Below are 19,810 nucleotides of genomic sequence, written 5' to 3'. Positions count from 1 at the left end.
ACCACCTCTCCCTCACATTAAGTAGCAGCACTGACTGAGCATGTCAAGATAATGACAAAACTTTTAGGGTCCACTTGCGTTATGCATTTTCCCAAAGAATTGCTCCGTAGAGACTTACAGTGTCATGTATTTACACCTTCACACATCTGACACTCTTCAAGACAAGGCTAGCCCTTGAAAAAGCAACAGGCACTCTGCTGTCCTGGATGCAATAGTTGCAAAATGTGATGAATGCATTTTTCAAAAAGAACTTGAAAGGCAAAATATAAGAAGTACCTCTTCGAGGTACTGTCACCACAATAAAAACAGTTCTTGCAGTGCCATCTCGTGGCTAAATTGTCTCTGCTCCCTGACATTTCGTCTATGCGAAGAAATCCCTTCAGCAAATTCTGAACAAGAACTATACAGTAGCATACTTTATATATATGGATATATATATAGATACGTCTACATATAAATTTACATAGAAGTACTCCTATGCTTTAGAGGCTCACACACAGTAGATTGCTTTCAACAGATTACTGTATATAATGAAAGACACATTTCAGTAACAGCTAACTAACCTGTATCAATTTTTAACTTTGGAAATTTAAATAATAAAATCACAAGCTTTGGACAGCTTCCTTCTTCCTTCAGAAAAACCCTATAATGAGGGTAGCAGTAATTCATAATTTATTTACAATAAAATAAAAAAGTCTGACATTTTACTTAAATTAGAAACCTGTAAGTTGGAAAAGGTCCCATGACCTTTACTGTACCATAATTATGTCAAAAATACTTCTGAATTTTAAAGAGGTTGAAATTTTACATTTTTAAATTTCTCATAAAATCAGACACAGGACTGTGGTGGAGGGCCACATAGGCCCAAATAGGCTTGTTTACAAGCGTATGCTTGCCTGGACATGTTTTCCTGCCGAAAGGTGTTTTTCTGTCTAAACCAGGGGAAAACAAATTAAGCGGACAAAGGAGCACAATAACCCTTAAAGTCTGGCCTGCCCTGGTTATATGGTTGATGTAAACAGGTTGCATAAGCCCACGCGTTTAGCGTGTGGCCCACCTGTGCTCTTCCCATATTTGGGGGTACTGGACCTGTGGACCCTACCTTATTTGGCATGTTTTGGCCTGCTGCCAGACGCTTATTGGACAGTATTGTGGCCAAAAGACCATCAATCTCGGCCCACATCTCATAAATAGGGCAATTCAGTGCTCCTGCCACCCTCCTCCACCCACCTCTCCTACCCTCTTCGTCGCCTGGGGCCACTACCGCTGTATGACTCCATCCCATGGTACTTAGCACGATCGGCCATGGCGCTCCCGGCCGTCCGCCGCTCCCAGCCCGTCGCCGCTCCAGCTCGCCGTTCCCAGCCCGACTGTGCCCGTGGAACCTTCTCAGACAGCGCGCCCCAATATCCAAACTGAATTGTTCAGATCCACGAGGATCAACCACGTGGCTTTTGCTACACATATTTGGGACCACAGAGACTGTGACTCCAATTAGTGTAACTGAACAATCTCGATTTGAGCAGCTAAGAAATCTCAGTGACTTTACCCGTGGCACTTTACGCCACAAGACTCTCTACCCAAAACCTTTCTAAACCTCTACCAAATTCCTTAATCCTGCTGTAAATAGACATTCTGTAAAACAATTTCACAACCGCATACAAAGAATTTGTGTGACTTAACTGTATATAAGTTTCGGGGGGGGGAAATTCCCTTTGTATATATCATTAAATTATTTAAAACCTTTAAAAAAATTCAGCCTCATACCTTACCCCAAAATGCAGACAAAACCCCTTCACAACAAGGACTAAATTTCTACCATCCCTGGCACAGTAACTCCTGCCCATCTTAAATTTTATAGAGTGGAAATACTAATTTCTGTTAATTGCAAACATTTACTTACTTATACAGGACAGGTCTATCTTGTAAGGCTTCCATGGCTTGAGCAAGAACTGGAGAAATGTCACATGATTCCTGTGTCAAACTTCTGCATTCATCTATAAAATATTAATAGAGATGAAAGCATGTTCTTTACATTTTTACAGCAAGATGTTAAATAAGAAAACTAGTTAAAACAAAGGGTTTGGATTCTGAATTGAAGCCTTCAGAATGTTACCTGGCCTAGTGCACGTTAATGCAATTAAACTCCCCCACTGTAAAACAGATGTCCATCACAAATTTCAACAAATTAGAAGAAACTTAGTATCTGTACTCATGTACAAATATCAAATCATTCAACCATCAGAATTCTATCAGTCTCCTTTTGTAACTGTTTATCAGAATCCAGGTAAACTATTAAGAAAAAAGGGAGAAAGTAATTAAACAAGCTATGGGTTCATTTTGTCATTTGGAGTAATTCTGTTGTGTTTGTTTGTGTTATTTAGTTGTTTGGGTTTTTCTACTTGAATTACACTAACTATATAATCTTGTACATTCCATACAAGAATGTGGAAGCCATATCAACACCAATATATACAAAAGAGAATCACCTACTATCATTCAAAGAGCATACTGACAAAATAAGCTTGGTTTTGTTTTGTTTTTTTATAAAGATAACAAGCCAGTTCTCCAGGTAAACTAGATCTTGCTACCAAATTGTGAAACTCAACTTCCCTGTAACCTGCAATAAAATGAAATGTAATACACTTAACAATTGCTTACACTACCAAAGTGTAGCTGTTCTCAGTGGAAAAACATACCAATACATAATACAGTTCTACAAACAGATGAGACTGGCCCAAATAACTGCTTACTTCCCAACACGACTTTTGTTAAGAAGAAAACCCAAAGCTTGGAAAAGCTTTCTGCAAAGTTCGATTCACACCAAGGAATTAAAGGAATCATCATCATAATATTCATAAACATTCTTAGTCTTACTTTGAGTCCATCTGTAAAGCCGTTCATAAGATGTCTCTTGCAGCAAAGCCATCTGTTCCATAATTTCCAAGCTACAAGACAAAATGATTTTATTTTCAAATACTATTTTAGGCAGCACTACCACAGGCACATACAAATCAAACAACATACACCATTTTTAAAATTATGAAAATGTAAAATCTTTACTGTTCTTTGCAGGTTTTATTGTGAAATAGTCTGCACAGCCACAGGATGTAAAGAATGAGAACTTGCTGTAAATGGTTATCTTGTACTCATGTAAACAGCGCTCACCCTGCCCTTTGCTGATTTGTCCGGAGGAGAATCTTGACATCATCATGGATTTGCTTTACTCTTCCCAATGCCTTGAAAAAATCCTAGATCGATTAAAAATCAAAATAAAATAAAGGCAGTACTTAAAAGCACTAACTTCTTATTCCAATCTCTAGCACTCTATACTTGCCATTGCAGTTCCATATTTACATTCCTTACAGGATTACGTTCCAAGTGCTGCTTTAATACAAGCCCCCCTCTGCCACCTCTCACTTTTCACTCCACCTTAATAGTCTTAGATTTGTTTTTCTTTCCCATTACTTCATATCTCTCTTCCACAAAATAAATACTGAATATCAGCAAAGATGTGGGTTTAAGCTGTCTTTGAGGTAGCATGTGTGTGGGCTATATTGACTAATGTCAATGCTTTGGAGACATTTTTGAGGACATTACTACTCATTCCATGATCTTGCCCCCATTCATGCTAGCAACAAAAGAGTAAACTGAAACAGAGTACAATGGTTACATACCTTAAAAAACCAGCCAAAACAGAAGCCTGACAGAAAACACTTTAGGCACATTGCTTGATTCTATCACAGGGGAAAGGCACTTTTACCATGAGGGAAAACAGCTTTTACTGAAGTCTGCCATCTCAGCACAGCTATGACTATATCTCAGTTTTTTTTGCAAATGTCTTAGACAAAGTATCAAAAAGACTAAGCCTTGTTCCCTTGCAAACCAAGCACTGAATAAATGACACGGTGTAGATGCCATTGTTTCCTGCACCATGTGCTTTTTAGAAACCTGTATGTTTTTCACTTTAATATTTGGCACAAAAGCATACAGCAGTTACTCAAGTGCACAATCATTTAACACATTCCATTTGTGCTTTCATTAGCACTGTTTATGGTTATCTGTTCCATGTCTTTAATAATGCTTTAACTGCAAACAGGATGCCTGTGGAAATGAGATGGTATGTCTCAGCAGGTAGTCTACATTTAAGTGAAGGTTTCTATGCAACGACAATAATAGAAGTCTATTATGTATACTCAATTCACTCATTATTCAGCTTGCTTTTACTACAGAACAATTTGCCTTCTTATGCAAACCACAAAAAATATTCAAAAACTTGATGTGGAAGGTGGCTAAATCACCTAGTATGTTCATCAAGCAAATAATTATGGGGGCAAGACTCAACTTACATTGTTTCAAGTCACTGAACATCTATATACATGTACATGCAAAATGTACACACAGGTGTAACAAGGGGAGTATTACACATTCTTGAAGCACTGCAAATTTCTTGTTTGCTTTGAGTGTGTTGACGTTTTAAAACATCTTTACTGATAATTCAGACTTCATAAAGGTGTTTTTGAAGTGTAGAACCACATGATAGCTCATTTGCCCCTTAAACGTATTACACAAAGTAGGATTCAATGTTGATTTTCTTTGTTACTTTAATCTTTCATCACACATTTTAAGCTCACCAGAAATTCACTATTCTGTTAAAAGGTACATTCCTCCATAAAAATTAAATTATAAACTGCTAAGAAGATCTCATATGCAATTCAGCTAGCATGCTTCTACATTTTAGTTCAGGGCAAAGCTTTTAACGTTCATTGAGCTACCTCAGTAATTGGCTCATCTTTCGTGCCTCGAAGGAGGTTCATTTCATCTGGTGTCAGCTGGAATTTTGCTATGAATGCATCTGCAATTTGTGCTTTCATTTCTAGTCTCTGACTGTAATAAAACAAAGTGAAGAGGACATTACCTTTTTATGCTTATTGCAGATTTATTTTATATATCCATACTTTTGAAAATACAATTAGCATTAGAAATCAATGTTATTAAATTCCAGTACGTTCTGGCCAGTACATTCTAGCCATCAAACACTTGAGTTGCATCTTCATATACAATTTTCTATTTAGCTTACAGAGATTACTGAGTAAAGACAACAAAAACGTTGCTGTTTTTACTCAGTAAAGATAAAATTAGATAGAGGAAGATAAAATTAGCCTGTTTGAAACTAATAGCTCTTTAAAAAAATCCTTTAATGTTTGTATCTAATCCGGATACTCTGTGCTTTTACAGCAGCAATGCTTGCAGTTATTTCCTTTCAAATTCATCAGGGAAAGAATGGGGCTCCAGTTCATGTTTAAAAAAAAAACCAAAAAAAAAATCCACAAAAAGTTGTAGCACCCAAAATGAAAAAAAAACACACAAAAAACTTTAATCAATTTTTCTGCAGGGCAGATCTCATTTTTTTAAAACAACACAGAGTTGGGACATAAATTTACTAATCTCAAAAGCATATAATGGCTATTTCTCTTAGTGATTACCCTCCTTCTCTGAAATAAGCACAAGGAAAAGGTAATATGGAAAACACAATCTCATGGACAGCATCGTTTTGCCACACACCTTACAACTTGAGAAGGACCAAAACTAAAAGAGTTTTATTCCAGAGGAAGGGACTGGAATTCCAGTAGCCAGAGAAAATTTGTCCAAACTGTGGTTTGAGCACATGTAATTCTAGAAAATAAAGATTACTTTTCCAGACAATTGACAATTTGTAGAAGATTAAGGTTCAATTACGTTAAGATTATTTGCGCTTCCTCTGTAATTATTGTAAGATAAATACACTGTTATAATAGGGTGATAAGAAAGGCAAGCACGCTTCTAATACTGACTGCAATATTTTATTTCCTTGCAAGATAAAAGCTTCAAAAGCTTTTATTTATTTACCCCTTCTCTACTATCCAGCTAGTACCTGGACTTCATTCAGCTGAAGAAGCATGGAAATTTTCTATAGAAATGAACGGTCTTCCTATTTTGCAGCTCAGCAAACTATTTTTCAGATCAGGTTACATGTTTTGCAGTTGTTTTAGTGTAATGAAACAGTGTAAAACTAATACTTTAGTGTAATGAACAGTGTTTTAGTGTAATGAAACAGTGTAAAACTAATGCTTTAGTGTAATGAACAGAAGAGGGAGTGGAACATAAAGTCTAAAATTTTTTAACAGTAAAATTTATGAAACTCTGTTCTTACAGAGAAGACACCTAAACAAAAAGAAAAATCAAAACCTTACATACTTTAGTATTGTATTTTTAGTTAATAAGTCAGATTTCCCCAGGGTCCTATGCAGATATGGGTACTTTGCCTTTCTATTGAGAGCTTTGTAATGCCTAAAATCAATCCATTTAATCATCTCTGCATAAACTGTACAATTGCAAATTCACATCTCCATGAAGCTGCGGTGTTTCTCACAGCAGAAACAAAAGTGATGGGGGATCATTTCGGCCAGCTAAACAGGAAATGCCAGCAGATGAATCCAGTAATTTTCAAGCAATCTGGTGCCAGCTCACTGCAAGTGAACACGGAAGAAGTTTAAAATGAGAGGGCTTAGGAGTGCACATATAGCTTAGAAACAAGAAAACGCAGGTACAAGAAGAAAGGGAAGGCACTGGGAAGTGAGGAGAGATTACGAGGCGTCACAATAGGAATGGGGCATTGTATGGGAGCGATTTAAGAGAGAATGGAAAGTACCAAAAGGCTCTGGAGGCACACAGGGGAGACACGTGAAGTGATGAGTATGAAGAGTTTGAAGTTGCCCCATCTCCTCTTTGAGTAAAGTTTTATCTAAATCTCCTGCATTGGGGTGAGGACATACAAGACGATCTTTAAACCTAAACAGGCCTGGTACTGTTTTCCAGCCCCGATATGCCTTTCTGATACAGCAAGTGTGAACGTATCTCAGCACAGTGGAAGAAGAACAGAGGAATACCATTTTGAATAAATTCAGTAAATTTATGGCAGGAAGAGTAGGCAATAAAAATTGAAAGAGGAGACCACTGTGTTAATTCAGATGGAAAGAGACAAAAATATCAGTACAACACTAAAAAAAGAGTAATTTTAACTAAACATTAGGCCCATGATTTTCTGATGATAACTACATAATTCTTAACAACAAAGACTAAAATAGGTCAAGCCTGCTCTGTAGTAATACATTCCATTATCGCAACAAAACCCAAGCCATGCTGCCTAGGCTACCCCAGCCGTACCTTCCCCCTACTGCCCCTTCCACTGTCCCAGAACCTTCATACTATAGTATGTAGTGAATCAGACATGGCACAAGGGTGGCAGGAAAAACACTAAAGTTTTTGGTTTGGTTTAAGAGATAAAGTTGTAAATATTCTGTAATTCAGTTTACCACAGGCCTGTATGATAGGATTGTGGAAGCACCAAGTTTTGCACAGACACACACCCTGTAGTAAGGGGTGTGTAAGCACAGCAAGATGCCAGAGGCAAGGGGGCAACAACTACTTAGTTACCGCTCCGATGAAACTGTTCATAAAAATACCACTTCAGATCTCTTCTGGGATATAAAGAGAGGCAGTTGTAACTAATAATATGACTCTCCCCTCTCAGCCCTCTCAAAAACCTAGAAGCTAATGATATAGCTACTCAAAACCGAAAATCAGGCAGTGACACTTAACATTTCTCTCAATGATGGTGCTTTCAACAGCATGTTCCCATTTCATGCCATTGTTCTGAGGAAGTCTAATCCATCAACATCACCATCATTGGATTTGGTTTAAACAACAGACATTGTAATTTAGTGAATTAACTTTAATAATTGCTGAGTCTCTCTTCTTACAACAGAAATCCCAATTTAATATAAAATCACAAAGCTGAAAATACTCCTTTTAGGGAAAAGCAGGAAGGTAGGAAAGATATTAAAGAAAGCAAATGCCAGACTTTATTTGGTTTCAACTGAAGCAAGATCACCCATAAACACAGGAAGAGATGAATGTTGAGTAACTTTTATGTTCTTTGAACCTGTGTGTCTCCCAAGTGCATAAACTTTAAAGTGCTCTAAGATCTCCATTTACCATTGTCTACTGTTCTCCAGTTGGTTTTTAATATATATTTTCATCAAACGGAGGCATAGGAAAGTCTGACTTTAAGTAGTGCAACGTACTAGGCATAACATTTTTTTTTTAGTTTGTTCATATTTGTCAAGGTTAAAGACTTCCAAAGAACAAGAATCAGAGTTAGGAACTACAATCACTACGTTTGTTAATCCATGCTGGAATTTCGTGCCCCCCTTCACTCCTAGAGTTATAAAAATGAATAATGGCAGATGATCTCACTAGTTAACTCTCTCCACATGAAGTCTTCACTCTGCACAGTCCTCTATCCATTGATTTTTCACTGCTATAGAGAAAAAGATTCAATCAAATACCACGCTTCACAGCCATTCCCATCCCTGGCTGTGTGTCTTTGGCTAATATCTGCCACAACTGCTCACTGTCCCCTTCTGCACTTCCACTAAGTTTTGTAAACAAATACATTAAACTCTAGATTCCTGTCAAGTCAGGTTCACAATGTAAATACAAGATAGCAACCACAAGGTAGCAGCAATGTTCCATCTTTCTCAAGACCGTGATTTGGCAGTATTGAGAAACAACTATCAAAACCTAGAAGTATGTGTCAGAATTTTGATGAAGCTGTTTCTTTTAGGCTCTCTAAAAGAGAGATTGTTGGGATTTCAACAATCTACACTGCTGCAAAACCCAGGTTAGCCACCTCTGCTTACAATAGCTATGGAAATTGTCTTGGTTATCAATCTGCATGAGAGAGAGATCCTATGTCCTAGATGATGGATCAGGAATAGAACTTTTCAAGTGCTGTGTTCTAGCTAGCTGTATACAGCACCAATGAGACTAATACATTTTCAAAGATATTTAAGTATTTTTGTATGTATTTCCTCAGATAGAACCTAACAAATATTTAACTAGAACTTAATTAATCTTTCTAAAGCAGGGACATGGATTAAAGTATCAGTCAAGTCTTCTACAGTTATTTTACTGTAATAAGTGCTGGTAAAACACAAGGCAGGTGACAACAGAAGCTAAAGTAAGGGCATCCTGCATATAAACCACATTAGTCAGTACCTGTGCAGAGACTCAAGACATTTCAAGACTCCTTGGCCTTTCTTTAAATATAGTAATTTCTAAATGGTGCTGTAAGCACACTGTGCTGTTATCAGAAAGTGGAGTTTTTTTCTGTTGTATTTTCTTTAACCAAAGTTATCAGATTATAGGAACACTGCACCAGTGCAAAGGGGAAGTGCCAAGCTCTGGTACGATTTGGAGCTTGGGTGAGGGACAAGACTACAACAAAGCACAATTTCCCCAGTTTTAATCGTTGCCTGGGAGACAGAATTCTTTTGCAAGGAAACTCAAAAGGCTGGGAAAACTATGCACTTTGTGCACTTTTCCCTTGAACCAAATACAAATGCACACTGCATATCGGGATTATCACTGAGACAACTTGAAAGATGGTGTGGAGGCTAAACAGGCTTTCCCAAGTTTATCTTGCCACTAAACGTAGCATAAAACTCTGCTAGCCTCCTTTATTTAGGACGAAGCACAGCACCACATTCTGAAACTACTTTCAATTCGTGGTACTGAGCATTCAACACATTTTTAAAATAAGACTTGGAAAAGTGGAGTATTTCTTGCTCATACAGAAATAGCCATTTTTGACAGACATAGAAATGCCTTTCAGCATCTGCTGGAAAAATAGAGTTTCTGTGATGGTTTTTGTGGAAGGTAAATATACAAGATTATGTAACAAAACGTCTACACACAAGCATTAGGAAACCATTTGTAAGTACCATGTACAAAATGCAATTTTAAATGCTGAGAACAAGTGTTTTTATTATTTACATTCTGTCAAATACACTTTCTTAAGAACTGAAATATTGTGAGAAAGTATTTAGTGGCCAATTCCCATCATAGAATATAATTATGAGATTGTCTCCTTAATTAAAGGAAAGCATAGAAAATCATAGTGAACCCTTGAAAGTTCCCAGGTTACAGGCAAATAATAGTAGTATTAGAGAAGGCTTTAATGACACCTCATCTGGAAAACAAATCACAGTCCTGATGATCTGTGTTCAAGCACAATGGACTTCCATTAGACCACAACTAGTGAGACGACCATGGGAATGAAGAGCCTAATTTATGAGAGGATAGAAACTTTTATGATAAAGCACAAGATGAGAAAAAGAAGCCAATTTATATCCATTAATTAGTTTTAAATTATGGAAAGGCTTTTACCGTAAAGAACAAAATTTTGAGGTAAGTGCTCCAAACTCAGCAACATGTACAAAATGCAGAAATAATTCACTGAGTTGTACGGTGAATAGTTGATGAGTTTATCAAAGTCATCATACAAAAGAAGGGCAAGTGTTGATAAATGACAAATAATAGCTGGCAGCAAAAAAGTGAATGTGAACTTAGGTTTCTCCTATCTGTAATTCCTGAGTAAAGATAGGTAGTCTGCATAATACATACTACTCTAAAAATAAATAGGTGAAAATCAAAAAGACTAAAGCAGAAGTTAAGTGAGGGGATACTAACGGCACTGAAACGATTCAAATCTTGCCAAATAGAGTACTAAACACTAAGAAAAATTGCATATAAGCTATAAACAAAATTCAGTAATTTTCTACTTACATACCGATAAGGCTTCCTATAAACATCACTAGTATGTATGTACAGAACAGTCTGCATAAGCAATTTTCACATGCAAAACCTCAAGCAATTCTGTGATGCATTTACCAGGTAAGTCAGTGTTTAACAATAGTTAAGATACTAGGTATCATTTCTAACTTGTGAACAGAGATTAAGTTAAAAATAGGTCTATTTCCAGGGAATACTTCCTTTTCCATCTTCTGGTGAGAAGACTCATTAACTTCACCATAACTTTTATACAATTTGATATAAAAAACACTTGAAGTCTACCTTCAGATTTGCCATCAAATTAAAAAAATGTTGCCAAAATAACACACTGCTCTCTACATCCACCTGGAATAAGATCATAAAAAATTAGCTTAACCAGAAGCAAAAAGACAACTATATCAGAAAGCAGGAAACCAAAAAACAACCATAATCCACTTCCAGAGAAGACCACGGGTTCTCTGTTCTTGGGTTTTCCATAAGAGCAGATCAAAAAAACATCAGTCAGGAATGGTATCATGTAGCCGATTCTACACTTGAGATGACCATTCGTTGACCTGTAAGACCACATCTTATTTGGTATTGATCAAGAGTACTTCATGCCTCCGAGTACATGGTTGTCAGGTGGAAAGGCTGGCAGAAAATAACACTTTGGGACTTTTTCTCCTGATCATGGCTAGAAAGTTAACAAAACAGGCAGATTTTTTTTTTCAGATCTATTTTAGATGTTTTGTTTTCTGTGCTACGCCCTATCACAGAATCACAGAATTAACCAGGTTGGAAAAGACCTTCAAGATCAAGCCCAACCTTTCACCCAACACCTTCTAATTAACTAAACCACAGCACTAAGTGCCTCATCCAGTCTATGTTTTACTTTGATACAAATATAGAAAGAAAATCAGTCTCAGAATTTCAAACCTTGACCATTTCTCACATCAAATGATTTAATTTAGGCAATCACTACCTATTCTCATGAAGCATATTCACAGAAGTAAACATCATTACAATTTTCAAAAGGTCAAGACAGGAAATAAATCCTAGCAGTGCAAACCACAAAATCACCAGTGTATGCTTCTCTTGGCATACACTGATGGGAGCAAACCCTTCTCTCACCTGCTGCAAATACTGCTGAACCTCCTGCATCATTGCCAAATTGACTATGATGAAAAAGCTACTTCTTAAAAAAAAGGGAAAAACCCTATCAAGAGATTAAGCATAGCAGATATGTAGTACAGCACTACTCAAGCAGCTGTTCACTATAATTTTTTTCTAAGACTTCTGACCTTGTATTGAACACAGAGGTGATACTCAAGCAATTCAATTAATTCCAAGAACTGTTTATTGAATTTAAATAAAGAGTAACTCTGAATGTAATTCAACTAAAGTATACATGGCCGCAATACAAAATGCTTCAGGATTACACCCAACTGTATTTTTAAAATATGAAACAAACCTAGTGCTACAGAAACAGACTTCCAGGATCAATGTAACTGATAAGGATTCTTGAGACCAAAACCCACATTTCATTCTGTTTAAGAACACAACAGAAGCTAGCAAAACTAGGTATTGTGTAAAGGTGATCAAGTACGTAATCGGAATAAAAGCTCTGAAACTTTAGTCTGACAAAAAATATCTGTCCAAGCCCTTTATATTCCCATTCTTTCATACTTTTCAGATTATATCAGTCTTTACCTCCAAAAAAACCTTGTGACACTCAACAATTTTTTTTTATTTCTGCATCTTTATCTCCTGTGATTTCCCTGAGCACATACATGCAGATAATTGCTCTTATTTATTTTTTAAAGAATTAATATTGTAATTACTGCCTTCTGGTCTCTTCAATTGTTAAATCTATGACTATTATTTGTGGCTAACCTCAAAAACAATCTTGCACAATACCTCACCACTAAGTGGATGCTAAAACTACTGTGAAGTCAGGTTTCTAGCATTCTGCATGCAGAATTTTGAAACAGAACTGTTTTTTTGTCTGGTTTGACAACTACTGAACTACTGGACACTTGCAGGAAGGTGAAGAAGTTTTTTACTTTAGAAAACAACAAAATACCTAAACTCAGGTACAAAAAAAAAAGGAAGCTTTTATTAAAACACCACTTTAAGGAACAAGATAATTCTTCTGTCAGGAATGTAAATAAACAAATCCACATCTTTTAAAATGCAGTAGTTATTGTCTAAAAACAGACTAACCTCATTTATATTGTACATAAAAGCCCAATACAACCTGAAAGCGATACTGGTGTGTCCAAGTAAGTGTACAGAAATCTACTGAAGTGGACTTTAACAATTCACAGAAATTGTCCAAAGTAACTACCTCAGTTTTTCTTTATTATCAAAGTTTGTTCTTAAATACATTGAAATAAACATTCTGTTCAAGATTCTACATTACTGATCAGCAAAAAATTATGCTATAAACAGATGGGTTGAATGGCTTAGATTGCTTTATTTCACACTTCATGATTTGATTATGGTGTGATATGTCCCAATTTTAAGGAGAAAAGGGGGGGGGGAACCTTTAGTTCCTATGTTAAGTAAATTCCATAATTTAAATAATGTGAAGGAAAACTGCTCTACTTTTAATTTACAGTAACGTTAAGTAAACTTCTGAGAAAAAATAAATTCAGAACAAGCAGTCTAACAGACCAAAGAAATACACCAATTCTCACATATTCACAAATACAAAAATGCAGTTGTACTGGATTTTAAAAAAAGAATTATCTAAGTAACATACTCTATTTAGCACTAATGTCTAAGGCTCATGAACTACGCTACAAGAAAAACGATGCTGCAAACAGCTGCTAGAGAATGTAGAAGTTTTAAGCTAATGCCCCAACTTTTCAACCAAGACTCTTGAATCACACTTTTTGTCAACATTGCAAGTCCCAAATAGCTCATCCGGATCACTTACAAGATATGTAGGTAGGACAAGTAGACCACTGTATCTTCAAATAACAAACTTGAGAAACTACAGTCACCAAAGAACTCAGGTAAGAAGATTATGAATTTGAAATTAAATTTTGAACTGCACCTAATTATACAGGTGATAACACAACACAAAAACTGCTTCATATATGAAACCTAGTACGTGCACAGAACCACTGGCACAGCCATTCCTTCTCAAGTACCACAGAAGAAAATTACACATCCAAGGGTGCAAGCATGAATGAGCATTCTTATACTCAAGCCTCCATAGCCCTTCTGCACCTTCAGTAAACTATTCTCCACTGCTTTCACGCAGTTCCCGATTAAAAAAAAAAGCAAACATGTATGTTCAAATGTAAAAATTCTTAAGAGATACAAATGTAAAAATTTCTTAATAGATATATATGTCCAATGACAGGATAAAGGGCAATGGGAGCAAGCTGGAATACAAGAGGTTCCACATAAATATAAGGGTAAAAATTTCTTCACTGTAGGGGTGACAGCACTGAAACTCACTGCCCAGAGAGGCTGTGGAGTCTCCTTCACTGGAGGCATTTGAAACTTGCTTGAAAGGTTCCTGTGAGACTTACTCTATGCGCTCCTGCTCTGGCAGAGATGTTAGACTACATAACCTTTCAAAGGCACTTCCAGCACCTAATACACTGTGATTCTGTGACCCACTCTGGCAAGGTCAAAAAATGTTGCATACTGAGTACAGATGGAAGCCTATTTTCTCCCAAAATTTAAAATTCAAAAATTAAACATTTCCTCAAATCTAAAACCCTAATTACCATAAATGCATAAAACCCATCTGAAATTTTACCATCTCACTTGTTTTAGAACATAAAACCAAATCATAACATTTTCTTTCTACAAAAATAAAGTCAGCTTAGTAAATCAGTATAAATTCTAAACAGAAGACTTTTCTTTTTGACCAACAGCTACTATAGCAAATTATTTAGAAAGTATTCTCATTTTGAAGTTATTTAAAAATTGCTAAAAACATGAAAAGAGATGAGTACTGAGTGAGATTGGCAGTCAAGTAACCTTCCCTATGGTTAGTGCTGTAAGCATTTGGTTCAGCAAAATGACAGTACTACTATTTGTCCCATTTCAAAATGCTCAACTACCACTGTGAAGAATAAAACTACTGTTATGCTATTTTTATAATATAGCTTATGTTGTTTTTCAGAGTATTTTTATTTTTGTAACATAACCAATGTTATTTTTCAGAATAGTGTTTCAAAACACACTACCTAGCATCATTTTAGGAATTTAACTCACAGATACTGAGCATGTAACATGGATTTTTAAAAATATTTTTATTAGAAAATCACTCCAAAATTTCTACATTGACACTATTTAAATACAAACTTCTACCTAAGCCACGTTTTCTTGTGAAAAGCCTATCACAAAACAAACAGCTGGAAGAACCACAGAAAGCAGAAATCAAATTTTGGGACTGACATGGAGATGACTTCTGTGCTTTTACAGCCTAAAGCTGTAAAAACAGATACACTAGCCATAAAAACAATGAAGATCACTTAAACCTGCCATAGGCTATTATCCTCTTCCCACGTATAAAAATATCAAGAAGAGCAAAATACAAATCTTTTCCACCAGAGACTGCAGAAGCAAGTGAAAAAGTGGTTTGTGTTAAACTCATTAAACAGCACTTAGGTATTTCACAATTAGTTTTAAACACAGCAGCGCAGGCAACAATTCAACTTTCTGTTGATACATGCAATCCCTGAACAAGGGAGTAATTTCCACTGGCTATGAAGCCTGAACAAGAAGCCTGTGAAACTGATGAGACATTGAATAGATCCACATCTGCTGCAGACCAATATAACTTATGTTATCAACTGACATTAAGTAAAGAATATCCATATTCAGCACTCTCTATCACTGTAACTTAGTTTCCTAAAAGGCTAATTTGTATTGCAACAAGGACTAACATATATTCTTACCTTTTTGTATCGTCTAGTTATAAACTAAGAGTTCAGTATATTTATTCCAACAGAGCTACACACACCAACAGCATTAAAAGCAACGTACAAATACAACAAAACCTCTAGTCATTACTCAAAAATAAAAGTGACAGAATTCCATCATTACTGTCATGTCTTCAAGAAACAAATAAGGTTGTATACATACTTCTCTGCCTGGAGTTTTGTGGTTTTTACTATCAAGTCCTGGGTTTGTTCCTTTGCTGCCTAGAACACAATTAGAATCATTAAGCGTACAAAAAATGATGGGATGTCAAATTTATTACACAACCTTTAAAATGTTTAATACTTTTGAGGCTTTGTGACTATAAGCAGTTTAAAAAGTACACTCTTTGAAACAAAAGGGTTTCTTGAAGTGAGTATATATTAATTCTATCTGGCATGAAAAAATAAATTAATGTCCTTATCTATATATACATTCATCTTCACATAGATTTATATTCACAGTTCATCTGGACTATTGAGTATGAAAATCTATTAATTCCAGATGTTTTCTTTACCCTTTCTTTCAGACTTCTATATTTTAATAAACCAAAAAGAAGATATTTAGTTACTTATCAGCACCTTCTGGACAGGAATATGGTAGTAGTAGGATAGCAGAAAGGAAGGAAAAGCAGTTTTTCTGGATCTAGCTAGATATAACAAACCAGATTTTACTTACATGCATTTCAACACATGCCAGACATTGTTAAAATTCTATGTATGCAATGTAAGAGCTTACAACTAATTAAAAAAAAAAAAGTAACTTACAGAGAAGGGTCAGGCATGCCAGAAAAATCAGAAAGTTGATATTTTACGTTTCTTGGAGATCCAAAATAGAAATATTTTTTCTCTTACTCCTGAACTCAGTATCTAATTAAAGCTTTCACTATCCTTTAATCCCACTTTACTCCATTTCAGCACTTGCATCGTCCTCTCCCTTTCAGCTATTGGATTTACCTAATCACTGTCCTGAAATCTGATCTGATAGTAACTGTTTATCTGGACTAGGTGGTACCATAAAGCTACAAAATAAAAGAGGTAAAAACGGTTTTGGTTTATCAACATATAGTCCTCTTCCTATCTTGTATTCAATCTGCTCCCTTAGCACACTTTCTGCTTGATATGCTATAGGCTCTACTCTTTACATTTTCTATTTGCTCAAGCACATACTTGAAAGTCCTCATGTTCTATTACAGACAAAATACCAGAGTATATGACAACTCAGTGCTAGTTCATGGGCTTATTAACTTACTTTACATTCCTACAGACAAAGAAAACATGGGTTGAATTGAGTCAAGTTAAGAGTTCTACATTGCTCTAAAGGAAATTTCATGTGGGACACAGAACTATCTACTGACTTTAATAGGAAAAGAAATCACTGCAGGGTGGCTCTACTCTGGGAAAAAAAAAAGAAAAAAAAGAGTCCACAGTGGATAGTTACACTTCATGATCTAAAGACAGAAAAGCACAAAAATCTCCATGGGTATTTGACTGATTTCCACACCTAAGAGTTCAATCAAACAGTTCCTGAACTGCACCAGAGAATAAATCCACAGTTCAAAGAGATGTGAGACCTCCAAGATGAATTAGCCATTGTCTTCCACAATTGACAATTAAGCACTTCAGTGGGCTACTGTACTCTCACACTGTTTTGGAACAAGTTCATCAAACTACAAGCATTCCTATGGGAATTACATTGTCATTCTGCAATTCCACGTAATTATATAGATATGTACATTATACAATATTAGGAAAGGATAGGAAAATGTAGTTCTTTTCACAGGGTTTTTTAGTGAAAGATTTTAATTTCTGTGCTATATTCAAAAAGGATGTGGTTTGGCAAAAAATCTACACTTCAGCAACAATAAACCTTTTAAAGTCATCACTGTACTGAACATTGGACATTAAATCCAGTCCAGATTTTGTAACAAACTATAAAACACAGTATTTTTCCCTTTAGAATACTATGTATTCAGAATTAATAAAAAAATAATTAGTTTTGTTGACTATCAGAATTTTCAGATAATGTTATTGAACAAAATCAACAGAATTAAAATAGTACACTAGATTTTGTTTCTCTGGATTACAGGATGCTTTCTTGCAAATGTACTTAAGGTATTTATATGAACATATAACACATACAGGCAATGTAAAAGGCACGTAGATTTTAAATGGAAATACATATATGTAATCAACTCCTTAATTTCACACAAATCTAATATAATAAAATATTTTCTGTCCCCTCACATGCAATTAAGATATCACCTTGCTATTCTCAAACTAAGTATATTGCTGAACTCTGAACTGCAATTTGGAAGAAATTGATTTTCTCAGTATATTTTCGAAATAAGTAAAAGGCAACACATTAATATCCTGAAGCAATACATATACCACAAAAACATCTCTGCATCACTGTTAGTCCCTCAAAATTACTGTTTGTCCTGTTAAAAAGAAAACAGACACATCTCAAAAGGAAAAATACATAAAGCATATCTGTTTATACATTACCTTCAAACGACTGGACATATCTTCACAGCAGCTGCTCATTGCCTGCACATCTTCATTTATACTCTCAAGCTCCTAAACAAGTTCAGATAACAATACCTGTGTTTCAAGAAATATCACACCTAGGCCCAACTTCATCCCCCCGAAATGAGATACCCAAGTTAAAAACAATACAGCTGCTCTAGGCTCTCTATTAACTGCTGGGAAGAATGCACATTCCCTTGGAATTTTTACCTGTCTGAAATATCACTTCTTTCCGCACAGGACTTTCATCAAAAAACCCAACTGATGAAACAATTTTACAGTTAGGTGCATTTGTATCAGATGGTCAAGATCTCTCTTAATCCTTTTTTTCTTTATTTTAAGCTTTATATAGTTCCTGGAAGATAGCTAGTCATACTGTAAAAAAGCTACCTCTTTAACTTGCTTGAATATGTGGACAAATTCCTCATTTATGGCTAAGCTTCGTCGTTCAATGTCTCCACGCAAGTTTCTTCGGGTGCGCAAACTGTTTTCAACAAAGAAAGTCGAGAGAGCCTTGAGTGCCTCCAGCATTTCCTATAGAATAAAAAATATCTTAATTTTCCATGGAGTTACAAGCATGCAGGCTACATCCTGCTTCCATCATAAGCTCATTTCTTATACAAGAAATCTAAATAATACATGGTTCTAGAGAAAAAAATACCTAAACACATTCCAGATCTGATGGTAGCTAACACTATTTCTGAGTCTTTGTTTTGCATATTATAACATGCAACTTCATCTACTATTTTAGAAGAGCTTTAAGAAGTAGAATTACATTCGGTTAGCATGATCTAAAGCATGATCGATTCACAGCTACAAAACATTTAAATCAGAAAAATCTTAGGAGATGCCCTCTGAGTTAAGTGACAAAAACTTTGCTACTATATGAAGGGAACCAATGGGTGCGTGACGTGTCACTGGATAAATAAGAATTCGTTTTACTCCTAATGAACGCTGCAAACATCGGCTTGTGACTCTGCTGCAGACCAGACACTTGAAAGGGCTGGCATCCCAATTTCGGAGCCTGTCGGGGCTCCCAGCCTCTAATCCCGCCGATTCCCCGCAGGGCGCTCCCCGCTGGGCAGGCCACGTCCTCCTCCTAGGCCCGATCCAGAACCCGCCTCCCCCCTTCAAGCCGACACGCGCTCTACCTTGTCGTTGTCCAGGCGAGTCTCCAGGATCTTGTTAAGCTTGCGGGACAAGGGGTTGCTACCGGGGACAGCCGGCAGCCCCGAAGTGGGGGCAGCAGGAGGCGGCGGGGCAGCAGTATCAGCCATGGCTGCGGCCCTCGGCGGCCGCCAGCACCAAGCACTGCGGTAGCGCACTGGCTCCGGCGGAAACGCGCGTCCGAAGCTTTGGTTCCGGCCCGGACCGGAGAGCAGATCCGCCTCGTCTGCTTGTGACGCCGGGCTGTTCCTTCCTGGTACAAACGGCACTCGGGCAGTAAAGAAGGCTCATCTTCTTGAGTTGCTTTGGTTATGAGCATAAGTAAAAAGGGAAAATAACTGGACGCTGTCGCATAAGCTAATAGCAATGGTAGCAAAACTGTGTAAAAGTGAGGAGGGTGTCTTGTGTCAGCTGTACGTTTCTGACAAAGGGATTTACCTGTGAGGTCGCCTTACAGCTCCAGAGCAGCAGAGCTGCCTCTCTACCACAGAGCAAAAGAGACGTGGCTTTGC

At 36.6% G+C, this 19,810-nt stretch overlaps 1 protein-coding gene across 2 annotated transcripts in view; it reads right to left on the bottom strand.

The window, feature by feature from the left end:
- COG6 (component of oligomeric golgi complex 6) overlaps positions 1-19,463 on the bottom strand; it is a 64,211-nt gene extending 44,748 nt beyond the window's left edge. Inside the window, exons 1-8 of one of the 2 annotated variants that reach the window (XM_064173557.1) lie at positions 19,283-19,463; positions 18,522-18,665; positions 18,111-18,182; positions 15,769-15,827; positions 4,776-4,887; positions 3,169-3,251; positions 2,878-2,948; positions 1,904-1,997 (exon numbers count right to left, since the gene is read on the bottom strand). In XM_064173557.1, coding sequence (XP_064029627.1) covers positions 1,904-1,997; positions 2,878-2,948; positions 3,169-3,251; positions 4,776-4,887; positions 15,769-15,827; positions 18,111-18,182; positions 18,522-18,665; positions 19,283-19,408 — 761 coding nt within the window. In that variant the 5' untranslated portion in view covers positions 19,409-19,463. The remainder of the gene's footprint in view (positions 1-1,903; positions 1,998-2,877; positions 2,949-3,168; positions 3,252-4,775; positions 4,888-15,768; positions 15,828-18,110; positions 18,183-18,521; positions 18,666-19,282) is intronic. The other variant, XM_064173547.1, reaches the window with a different exon arrangement.
- Between the last annotated feature and the right edge of the window lie 347 nt (positions 19,464-19,810).

Source organism: Pogoniulus pusillus, chromosome 3 (assembly GCF_015220805.1).
Source record: "Pogoniulus pusillus isolate bPogPus1 chromosome 3, bPogPus1.pri, whole genome shotgun sequence".
Taxonomy (NCBI): domain Eukaryota; kingdom Metazoa; phylum Chordata; class Aves; order Piciformes; family Lybiidae; genus Pogoniulus; species Pogoniulus pusillus.
The sequence above is the reverse complement of the archived record's forward strand: the minus strand, read 5'-3'. Positions and strand labels throughout refer to the sequence as shown.